General features: G+C 43.3%; 1 protein-coding gene across 1 annotated transcript in view; it reads right to left on the bottom strand.

Annotated features, from left to right (window-relative positions):
* Nucleotides 1–1,390: 1,390 nt before the first annotated feature.
* Nucleotides 1,391–12,409, bottom strand: part of Noa1 (nitric oxide associated 1) — a 15,092-nt gene continuing 4,073 nt past the window's right edge. The window contains exons 2-6 of the mRNA XM_013008929.1: nt 11,408–11,613; nt 6,928–7,059; nt 4,981–5,097; nt 3,423–3,543; nt 1,391–1,645 (exon numbers count right to left, since the gene is read on the bottom strand). Coding sequence (XP_012864383.1) covers nt 1,446–1,645; nt 3,423–3,543; nt 4,981–5,097; nt 6,928–7,059; nt 11,408–11,613 — 776 coding nt within the window. The 3' untranslated portion in view covers nt 1,391–1,445. The remainder of the gene's footprint in view (nt 1,646–3,422; nt 3,544–4,980; nt 5,098–6,927; nt 7,060–11,407; nt 11,614–12,409) is intronic.

The raw sequence follows: 12,409 nt of genomic DNA on the forward strand, positions 1-12,409 counted from the left end.
GGAGAATCTGAGAATTATGGTTCAAAGCTAGTTTATGAGACTTCTCTCAAATATTAAAAAGCTGAAAATAGAGCAGTGGCTCAAGTGGTAGAGTTTTGGCCTTGAGTAAAAGAAGCTCAGAGAAGGCACCAGGCACAGAGTTCAAGGCACAGAACCAGCAAAAAAGTATTTTGTTCTGCTGTCAGTTTTCTTAAACTGGGAAGCTACTGCCCTCTACAGTTGCATTGAGAATGTCCGGTTGGGATTAGGCTTCAATTGTATGTGACTGATGGGACTGGACAGTTGCTACTGGCATTGTTACTGGGTATAAAATATGCCAGATATTTAAAATGTATTTTTTCTGTGTGTACCAGAACTTTTAAACTCAGGGCCTCTATCTTGCTGAGCTTTTTTGCTACTCTCCACACTGTTCTGTACAATCTTTTTTTTTTGTGAGTTGTGAGGGCTTGAACTCTGAGCCTGGGAACTGTCCCTCAGCAATTCAGCTTAAGGCTAGTGCTCTATCACTTGAGCCACAGCACCACTTCCCAGTTTCCTTGTGGTTAATTGGAGATAAAAAAGTCTCATGGACTTTCCTGCCTGGGCTGGCTTTGAACTGCAATCCTTAGATCTCAGCCTCCTGAGTAGCTAGGTTTACAACAGGTGTGAGCCGTCAGCTTCCAGCCTGTTCTGTACATTCTTGCTAGAAAAGGATGACAACTTGATGTAGAGAAGCCATGGTGGGTTTCCCATTGATATCTGGGTGACTATATGCAGCACAGCTAGTGTACTTTGCCAAAAGAGTCCCTGCTAGGTTTCATATGCCAGCTACTCAACTATCCTGTCAACTATAGATTCCAAGAAAAATGGCATCTAGTCTCAATTAAAATTTGAATATAGTAAGGCCTCCCTTCTAATGTAGATTTAGGTCATACAAAAAGTAATATAAGCCCAATCCACTATCAATAGCAATAGGCGCGAGCACACACACACGCGCACACACACACGCGCGCACACACACATGCGCACACACATGCGCGCGCGCGCACACACACACACACACACACACACACACGGCGTGGTGGTCTGGGGTAGGAACAATCGGCGCTGAATCTGAATAGTTTTAAAAAAGACAAATGGCTGGGCACTTGGTGGCTCACACTTGTAATCCTAACTACTCAGGAGGATGAGAGCTGAGGATCACTGTTCAAAGCCAGCCTGGGTAGGAATGTCTGCGAGACTGCTATCTCCTATTCACCAGAAATCTAGACGTGGAGCTGTAGCTCTAAGTGATATAGCACCAGTCTTGAGCAAAAGAGCTCAGGGACAGCACCTAGGTCCTGAGGTCAAGCATCATGAATGACCAAAAAAATCAAAAACAAAACAATTGTCCTGGTTCCCACCTTGGCTATATTATTAGTACAATTTCAATATCAACATATTCTGAATATAACCTCCGACATCTGTCACTTTTTCTTTTTCTGCAGGTTGTATAGAAGGGAAGGAGGCCTCTTGGTTTTGTAGGCCACACTTCTCTTAATGCGGTGTCCTTTGATGTTAACAATATATGGCAAGAGAGGGGGTCGGACTGTCAGGACTGTTCCTTGAGGTGTGTAGACCCGGAGATGCAGTCTGTCTTCAAAATGAGGTGTCACTGCAACCCAGCCTGGGAAGTATCCGACAGAGAACAAAATGCTGTTAGCCACTAGTTTGCTATAAACATCAAACCTCAAAATACAGCAATGAATTAAGACTATTACACATTTTTCACTTTTCTCTTTTCTCCCCATCCTTCCCTTTTTCCTTTACTTCCTTTCTTCCTTCTGCAGATACTGGGGCTTACACCTAGAACCTCACACTTTTTTTTTGTCGGTCGTGGGGCTTGAACTCTGGGCCTGGGTGCTGTCCCTCAGCTCTTCAGCTCAAGGCTAGTGCTCGACCATTTGAGTCACGGCGCCAACTTCAGGTTTTCTGATGGTTTATTCGAAATAAAAGAGTTTCTTGGACTTTCCTGCCCAAGCTGACTTTGAACTGTGATCCTCAGATCTCAGCCCCCTGAGTAGCGAGGATTACAGGGGAGAGCCACCAGCACCCGGCTCCTCACACTCTCGAGAAGCATTTTTGCTCTTGGCTGGCTACTTTACCACTTGAGCCATGCCTCCACTTTGAGCTTTTTGGTTGATTGGAGATAAGAATCCTATGGACTTGACTTTCCTGCCTGGGCTAACTTTGAGCCGGGATCCTCAGATCTCATTCTCCTGAATAGTTAAGATTTTAGGCATGAGCCACCAGTGTTCAATAATCGTGTGTGTGTGTGTGTGTGTGTGTGTGTGCGCGTGCGCACGCGCGCGTGTGTGCCCTGGGGCTTGAACTCGAGGCCTGGCACTGTCTGAAATTTTTGCTCAGGGTTAGTGACCTACTACTTGAGCTACAGCTCCACTTGTTGCTTTTTTTTTTTTTTGGAGTTATTTGGAGTTAAGGAGTTTCACCTGCCTGGCCTGACTTTGAGCCTTGATTGTTGGATCTCAACCTTCTGAATAGCTAGAATTACAGGTATGAGCAACCAGTGCCCAGCTATAATCTCCCTTTAAAAAAAATTACCATTATTGCTGGGAAGGTGGCTCAGTGGTAGAGCGCTTGCCTTGCATGCATGAGGCCCTGGGTTCGATTCCTTAGCACCACATAAACAAAAAGAAAAAAAGCCAGAAGTGGTGCTGTGGCTCAAGTGGTAGAGCGCTAGCCTTGAGCTGAAGAGCTGAGGACAGCGCCCAGGCCCAGAATTCAGGCCCCACGACTGGATCCCCTCTCCCCCCCAAAAAAAATTACCATTATTGAGTAGTTGTATGAAGTGGTTATAATCCTGTAAGTCAGGTTATGAGTACAATGCTTCCTGGTCAATGTCACTCCTTCCTTTGTTCTACATTTTCGCCTCTCATCCCTACCCTCTTTACATAGTTCATTTTTTGTACAGTGTACATTGAATATAAATGTGACTACATTTGCTCATCCCTCCTCTGTTCATTCCTGTGCCACCCATACCCCGCAACCTGTAATCTTATTTTTTAAAAAGCAAATTAAGGCCCAGTACTGGTGGCTCGCGCCTATAATCCTAGCTACTCAGGAGGCTGAGATCTGAGGATTGCGGTTCAAAGCCAGCCCGGGCAGGAAAGTCCGTGAAACTCTCCAATAAACCACCAGAAAACCGGAAGTGGCATTGTAGCACAAGTGGTAGAGCACTAGCCTTGAGCTGAAGAGCTGAGGGACAGTGCCCAGGCTGAGTTCAAGCCCCATGACTGACAAAAACAAAACAAAACAACAAAGCAAATTAAGCTAGGCATGGATGATGCACCCCTCTAATCTCAACACTAGGTCAGCTAGGAGGTCTCTAGTTTGAGGTCATCCTGGGCTATATAGTTTATTTCCAAAACCAAATTTAAAATTACCTGCAGAGGAAAATTTGATGTCAGCCACTGCTTCAGATTCACCAAGTCCTTCTTTTAATGTAATGTCTTCAGCAACAAGAGGAGGAAATTCAGCCATTCGTTCTTCTCCACCCATTGGAACCTTCCAGTGAAATAAAATGGAGATGTTTGCATGTTCGCCACTTTCAGTTTTTCTGGTGGTTAATTGGTGATAAGAGTATCATGGACTTTACTGCACGGGCTGGCTTTGAAGCGTGATTCTCAGATCTCAGCCTCCTGAGCAGCTAGGATTACGGCGTGAGCCACTAGCTCCCGGATTAAAATGCTTTTAAATTCATTTTAGCAGGGTGTTGGTGGCTCATGCCTACAAATCCTAGCTACTCAGGAGGCTGAAGTCGAGGATCGCAGTTCAAAGCCAGCCCAGGAAGGAAAGTTTGTGAGACTCATCACCAATTAACCATCAGAAAACTGGAAGCAGCCCCATGGCTCAAAGTGGTAGACCACTAGCCTTGAGCAAAAGTGTTCAGGGACAGCACCCAGGCTCTGAGTTCAAGCCCCATGGCCAAAAACAAAACAACCCAACAAACAACAACAACAACAACAAAAAAGCATGCATCTTTTGGGAAGAGTATGGGAGCTCTGTAATGTGCTGGCCAAGGACCACATGTTGAGATGGACTTGGCAATCATCTGCTGACAGGATAAGTGTGCTTTATAGTCCTCAACTGGGCTTTACATATAGGACAGTTAAATTCCCTCTACAAATCAAAGACCATAAATAACACAAGATCTGACTTCTACTTTTTTTTTTTTTGGTCAGTCGTGGGTCTTGGGAGCTGTCCCTGGGCTCTTCAGCTCAAGGCTGGTGCTCGACCACTTGAGCCACAGTGCCACGTCTGGTTTTCTGGTGGTTTATTGGAGATTAAAGTCTCATGGACATTCCTGCCTGGGCTGGCTTTGAACCAACATCCTTAGATCTCAGCCTTGTAAGTAACTAGGATTACAGGTGTGAGCCATGAGCACTCAGCTGAATTTCTGTTTTTGACAAATGTTCCTGTGTTAGGAAAGCTTTTCTATGAAGCTTTTTCCATTTTCTCAACCAGGTTATTGTTGTGAGGGCTTCTCCAGCCCATTACAGATTTAGCATCTGTGGATCTCACCAACTAGATGCTAGGGGCATTCTCCAGCTGCAACAAATCTGTACCTTCTCTTCATACAGCAATAGTTAATAAAACTTTCTGCAATGATGAGCTTTTGAAAAGTTGCTAATGTAACTGAGGAATCACATCTTAAATTTCACTTAATTATAACTAGCGTACTTAAATTTAGATATGTCATAAGATACCTGGCGAGTGCCTACTATATTGGACAGGATAGTTTAGATAAAACTCTAGCATTTCTTGGATCAGTCCAAACCAACATTCCTTTCCTATAGAGCCTATTTTGTTTTATAGCCAGCATCCTTAAAGAGAGCGAGATGAGGTTGGGCTAGCTGATTGATTTATAACACAGGCAGGGCAAAGAGACTATCACAAGCATATCCACTAGAACCATGCAATCATCAAGTCCTGCTATCTTACCTGGAGTAATGTATAACCTGCATGCTTCTTATATATAGCATCTGCCTTGTCCAAGGAAGTAATATGCACCGGGAGGTAATTGGACGCCACAACTGTAAACCAAGCAGACTGATTTCCCTTAAGAAAGAAGAACATATTACAGAAGAAAACCTGGAAAACCCATACAATTTAAGGTACAATAATAAAAAGTGAGAAACCAAATCAAGCTTTCTTTGTAAGTACTGCTTGGCCGCAGCTATTGTCAAACTATGTTCATGTCTAAAAAATAGGGCATGATACAGAAGTAGTTAATTTTAATAATTCATTAAACTCTAAAACTGTGATGGCTCCAGACTTCTTGAGGGATTTTTTTTTTTTTTTTGCTGGTCCTGGAGGTTGAACTCAGGACCTGGGTGCTGTCCCTGACCCTCTTTGTTCTACAGGTTAATGCTCTACCACTTGAACCTCAGTGTCATTTCTGTGACTTCTTGGTACTAAAAAAAAAAAATCCAAGCCGGGTGCTGGTGGCGCACTCCCGCAATCCTAGCTACTCAGGAGGCTGAGATCTGAGGATCTCAGTTCAGAGCCAGCCCGGGCAGGAAAGTCCATGAGACTCTTATCTCCAATAAACACTAGAAAACCGGAAGTGGCGCTGTGGCTCAAGTGGTAGAGAGCTCGCCTTGAGCTGAAGAGCGCAGGAACAGTGCCTAAGGCCAGAGTTCAAGCCCCATGACAGACAAAAAAAAAAAAAAATCTCAAAGCAAATGGGCATGGTGATTCATAATTATAATTCCAGCATTCTGGAGGCTAAATGGAACATGTCTGAGGCCAGCATGTGCTACTAAAAGAACAAAATAACAACAAAGAGTACATCTATTATTTTGTTTGTTTGTTTTTTTGGGTCTGGTCATGGGGCCTGAACTCTGGGCCTGGGCACTATCCCTCAGCTCTTCAGCTCAAGGCTAGCGCTCTACCACTTGAGCCACAGCGCCACTTCTGGCTTTTTTCTTTTTTTCTTATGTGGTGCTGAGGAATCAAACCCAGGGCCTCTGGCATGCAAGGCATGCGCTCTACCACTGGGCCACCTTCCCAGCCCCGAGTACATCTATTATTAAGAACATCTATTATTAAGACTTTTAAGTGGCTTTGTGTAAAGTTAGGTTTAAAATATTAACAAGTGATGAATGTAGTACAGCCTATTACTCCATTATTGTGGCGGCAGAGGCAGGAGGATCATGTTTGAGGCCAGTCTAGGCTACATATTGAGGTTATTTTTCTAAAAATGAAAAAAAATTTATGTACTTTTTTTTTTTTTTTTGGTCGGTTATGGGGCCGGAACTCTGGGCCTGGGCGCTGTCCTCAGCTCTTCAGCTCAAGGCTAGCACTCTACCACTTGAGCCACAGCACCACTTCTGGCTTTTTCTGCTTGTGTGGTGCTGAGGAATGGAACCCAGAGCCTCATGCATGCAAGGCAAGCACTCTACCACTGAGCCACCTTCCCAGCCCAAACTTTTTATTTTGTTGATAGTCATGGAACTTGAACTCTGGGCCTGCGTGCTGTCCCCGAGCATTTCAGCTCAAGGCTAGCACTCTACCACTTGAGCCACAGTGCCATTTCCTGTTTTCTGGTGGTTTAGTGAAGAGTCTCATGGACTTTCCTGCCTGGACTGGTTTGAACCTTGATTCTCAGATCTCAGCCTCCTGAGTAGCTAGGATTACAGGTGTGAGCCACTAGTGCCTGGCTGAACTTTTTTTTTTCCCCCAGTGCTGGGACTTGAACTAAGGGCCGGGCACTGCCCTTGAGCTTCTTTTGCTCAAGGCTAGTAATTTACCACTGAGCCACAGCACCACTTTTGGCTTCTTCTCTTTATGTGGTACTAGGGCTTCATGCATGCTAGGCAAGCACACTACCATTAAGCCACATTCTCAGCCCCTTAATCACTTTTTAATGGTACAGATTTTTCTTACCTGCAGGAAATCAATGCGGCCTATAGCACCCAGAAACAGGACCATTCCTGGTTTAAGCACAAAAGTTCTTGGAACAATAGAATGTGTTGGCAAAACAATGTCTATCTCTTTTTCTGATAGTAGATTTAAAATCTGTGAAGCAAATGACATTATTTTATTAGAGAATATCTTACTGAAAATTTTGTTATTTCCTTGGAAAATAGTGATGAAGAAAGTATTCTAGGTTTCACAAATAACCAATTTCTGTCAGCCTCACGTAAAATTTATATGTTCTGTCTAAATTAACCCAATTTACTATTGTTTCTTCATGCATGAAGTAGTGGCCAACTTCATAGTTGTATAAGACTTTCCTGTGGTAGCTGTATCATGTTAAAACTGGCGTGAATTTTAAAAGAGTGAGAATACATGGCTGCTGGGTATCAGGGAAGTAGTCTGCAGCTTCAAGTAATGGAATCTGTGATCTCATATTTTAGTGCTCAAGTATGGGCCATCACATACAAAATGGTCACTCTATTGAAGGAGCAGGTCAATATTTGAACCCTCTTCTAAATTCTGACTCTAGTATTCTTATTCCTCCAGAATATTCAACCAAACAAAACCTGAATGAACAAAATCCAACCACAAAATACATAAAAGATAGGTTGGGTTAGGAATAAAAGGAGAGTGATGAAAGGGGTGGTATTGATTAAGATTAAGATGCACTATACTTATAAAGTGATTTGTTGAAGGGCAACTCCTTTAATTATCTTTAGATAATAAAAATTTAATTAGAAGAACAAACATAGGAAAAGTTATTCTTAGAAAGTTTTGAATTCTTTAGCTTGTAGGCAAAAAAATTCCTCCTCCACCCTTAGGAAGGACTTGGATGCAGTATCTAATGCTTTTGTTCACTGGCTGGTGCTATACCATCTGAGCCATGTCTCCAACTCCATGGGGAAGGAGTTTGAATTTAGGCCTTGAACTTGTTAGACAGACACTGTCACTTGAGCCATGTTTGCAGCCCAAGGATTCTTTTCTTTTCTTTTTTTTTTTTGGTTGGTCATGGGGCTTGAACTCTGGGCCTGGGCGCTATCCTCAGTTCTTCAGCTCAAGGCTAGCACTTGAACTACAATTCTGGTTTTCTGGTGGTTAACTGGAAAAAAGAATCTCACAAACTTTCCTGCCCAGACTAGCTTTGAAGTGTGAACTTCAGATCACAGCCTCTTGAGCAGCTAGGATACAGGCATGAGTCACTGACGCTGGGTCAAGGATGAAGTTTTTTGTTTTTTTTTTGCTAGTCATGGTGCCTGAACTCTAAGCCTGGGCACTGTCCCTCAGCTCTTCAGCTCAAGGCTAGTGTTCTACCACTTGAGCCACAGCACCACTTCCAGCTTTTTCTGCTTATGTGGTGCTGAGGAATCGAATCCAGGGCCTCATGCATGCAGGGCAAGCACTCTACCACTGAGCCACCTTCCCAGCCCCAAGGATGAAGTTTTTAAAGAGACTGGAGCAAGAAGAAAAGAAAGAGTGGCCGGGAAGGTGGCTCAGTGGTAGAGCGCTTGCCTTGAATGCATGAGGCCCTGGGTTCGATCCCTCAGCACCACATAAGCAAAAAGAAAAAAGCCGGAAGTGGCACTGTGGCTCAAGTGGTAGAGCGCTAGCCTTGAGCTGAAGAGCTGAGGGACAGTGCCCAGGCCCAGAGTTCAGGCCCCACAACTGGACCCAAAAACAAAACAAAACAAAAAGAAGAAAAGAAAGAGAAGAATTACAAAGCTTGGGTAAGATATAAGGGGAAAAAAAAATCTGGCTAAAAATGAAAAAGCACTGTGGCTCACACCTGTAATCCTAGCTATTTAGGAGGCTGAGATATGAGAATCATGGTATGAAGCCAGCCTGGGAAAGAAAGTTCGTGAGACTCTTATCTCCAATTAACCAGAAATAAAAAAAGCCAGAAGTAGAGCTATGGCTCAAAAAGGGACAGCCGGGTGCCAATGGCTCATGCCTGTAATCCTAGCTACTCAGGAGGCTGAGATCTGAGGATCGTGGTTCAAAGCCAGCCTTGGCAGCAAAAATCCATGAGACTCTTATCTCCAATAAACCACCAGAAAACCGTAAGTGGCCCTGCAGCTCAAGTAGTAGACTGCTAGCCTTGGGCTGAAGAGCTGAGGGACATGCCCAGGCCGAGTTCAAGCCCCATGACTGATTAAAAAAAAACATAAAACAAGAAAAAAGAAGCTAGGTTCATTCTCTAGCACTGCAACAAAACAAAACCCCCAAACACCTAAAACAGACACTTTGCTCCCAGGCATTTCAGATGAGGGATACTCAACTTATATATAAAAGGATGCAAATATTTTTTCTTTCTGACAATAGTGTCATATCTAGCTTCCTGTTTCTTTGTTTTTGTATGTCATAGGGTTTGAACTGAAGGCCTGGCTCTAACATTCTGGAGCTACAGAACCACTTCTGGTTTTCTGGTGGTTAACTCAACAGTCTCATGGACTTTCCTGCCCAGCCTGGCTTTGAATTGCAATCCTCCAAATCTCAGCTAGGATTACAGGTGTGAGCCACCAGCATCTGGCTCCCTTTCTTTCTTTTTGATGCCAGTATTGGACTTGAATTCAGGGCGTAGGTTCTGTGCTTTAGCTTTTTCACTCAATGATGGCACTCTAACACTTATGTCACAGCTCCATCTCCAGCTTTTTGGTGGTTAACTAGAGATAAGACTTTCATAGATTTTCCTGCCTGGGCTGGTTTCAAATCTTCAATCCTCAGATCTCAGCCTCCTGAGTAGACAAGATTACAGGTGTGATTCACTCCTGTCTGACTCACTTATTTAAAACTGAAACATCTAATGCTTCCATTTTATAATAGTTTGTTGGTTCCATTTGGGAGATACTGTTCTAGGCATCAAATAAATATATCCGCAGCGACACAGAAGTATATTATCTATGATGAGGAACTCTTTTTCCTTAGTGTTTAGGGCTGTAACCCAGGGCAACTGTACATGTGCTGGGAACATATTCTGTCACAGAGAAGCATCCCTAGGCCATGAGAGACATTTTATATCCTCACACTTGTAAGTATCATTTTTCTGGCTAGAATAAATTTTCCACTTTTGCCTTTCTGACCCAACTATTTCTCAAGAGTAAAGTAATTGCTATCTCTGACTAAATGAAGGGGATGATTTAACTGGTGAAGTAGTGATAAGACATTAGAAAGCAGCTAGTCACTCTGTATTTATAGATAGCTAAGGAGAAAGATAGAGCACCAACAGTTATTCTTGAGGGCAATAATAAACACACTTGAGTCAATCAATGCCTTGGGTAAAAATCCAAACTGCAAATATGAAGGTATGAGACTTAATAAGTATATAACAAGAGGATACAGGCTAAATTTTACAAGACAAAATTGGTTATCTATGAGATCTTGCAACTGAACTGAAAAGATGCATAAGGCAAGAAGGAATTGATCCTATTCTAAATTATACTTACCTGATATACTTTAAAATATTTTGAGGTCTAAAACAGTTTGAGGTCTGGCCAAGACAAATAGGTTCTATGTCCTTTTCATACAGGATTTTTTTTTTTTCCAGTCCTAGGCTTGAACTCTGGGCCCAGATGCTGTCCTCAGCTCTTCAGCTCAAGGCTACTACTCTACCACTTGAGCCACAGCACCATGTACCACTTCCAGCTTTTTCTGCTTATGTGGTACTGAGGAATCAAACCCAGCGCCTCATGCATGCAAGGCAAGCACTCTACCACTGAGCCACCTTCCCAGCCCTTTCATATAATTTTCAAGAACAAATATCAGTTAGAGAGAAATGAGTGCAATACGACTAGGAAGACCAAATGGGATACTTTGGGAGGTCATGTGACGTTGTTCCAGTTAGTAAGTCACTCTTTTAGTTCAAGCTAGATGACTTTATGATGGAGATGCTTGGAAAGAAATTCAGTATAAGCCTGGCACCGGTGGCTCACGCCTGTAATCCTAGCTACTCAGGATGCTGAGATCCGAGGATCGCGGTTCAAAGCCAGCCCAGGCAGGAAAGTCCATGAGACTCTTAGCTCCAATTAACCACCAGAAAAGCGGAAGTGGTGCTGTGGCTCAAGTGGTAGAGCACTAGGTTTGAGCTGAAGAGCTGAGGGACAGCACCCAGGCTCAGAGTTCAAGCCCTACAACCAAAAAAAACAAAAACAAAAAACAAGAAATTCAGTATAGAATAGGAAACTAGACTTCAGTGATACCATTTCTTCAAAACTTGAACTCAAAGATACTGTAAAGGTCTTTCTAAGGTAACAACTATACACAAGTAGACTAGCCTGCAGTGAAGTGTATCAAATGAATACAAAAATTATGGGTATATGGATTCATCCCTGAACTGCTTTTATGAATGCATCATAACTGAAGCTACAATGGAAGTATACTTCTTTGCTTTCTGCCAATAGGTGTTTCTGCAGTTGACAGGAAAAAATGTTTCTAAAAGAAGCTAAATACATACACAATTTTCTTTTGTAATTCCAGGGGTATCATAAAACCAGTGGGCATCTTTCACGTCTTGTGGAGTCAATTCTACTCGTTTGGTGGGTTGGTGCACGGTGGTAACAGGCTCATTTCCCATGTCAAAAGCAAGTGAATCAGCATCAAAGTAAAAGGCAGCTTCATCCTTCTGTTCTTGTGAATACAAAAATGTTCTTCCAACTCTTCCTAGAACAAATGATGTAGAGGTTACTAATGACTCCTCAAAGGCTTTTGACTCCAGATAGAATTTCTTTTTCTTTTTTTGCCAGTCATGGGGCCTGAACTCTGGGCCTGGGCACTGTCCCTCAGCTCTTCAGCTCAAGGCTAGTGCTATACCACTGGAGCCACAGCGCCACTTCTGGCTTTTTCTGCTTATGTGGTGCTGAGGAATCGAACCCAGGGCTTCGTGCATGCGAGGCAAGCACTCTACCACTGAGCCACCTTCCCAGCCCAATTTTTTTCTTTTTTGAGCCAGGATCTCTCACTATATAGCTCAGTCTGGCCTCAAACTTGCAATTTTCCTGCCTCAGCATCCCAAGTGATGGGATTACAGTTGTGCACCATCATGCCTAGTGAGATAGGTAATTTTTATGTTTGCCTCAGACAGATCTGTAAGACAAAGTACAGTGTATGGAAATGACATGACAATGATGCCTTTTTTTGTGTGTGCTAGGTTCTAGAACTTGAACTCAGGGCCTGAACTTGGAGCCTGGGTGCTGTTCTGAGCTTCTTTGTTCAAGGCTAGCCACAGCTCGACTTCCAGCTTTTTTGGTAGTTAACTGGAAATAAAGAGTCTCATGGACTTTCCTGTTGGTCCTCAAATGTCAGATTCCCGAGTAGCTAGGCTTATAGGTATAAACCACTGATACCTGGTCCTGTGCTTTTTTTTTTTGGGTCCCGTGGTGAGGCTAGAACTCTGGGCCTGGGCGCTGTCCCTCAGCTCTTCAGCTCAAGGCTAGTGCTCTACCACTTGAGCCACAGC

Source organism: Dipodomys ordii, unplaced genomic scaffold (assembly GCF_000151885.1).
Source record: "Dipodomys ordii isolate 6190 unplaced genomic scaffold, Dord_2.0 Scaffold8, whole genome shotgun sequence".
NCBI classification, from domain to species: Eukaryota; Metazoa; Chordata; class Mammalia; order Rodentia; family Heteromyidae; genus Dipodomys; species Dipodomys ordii.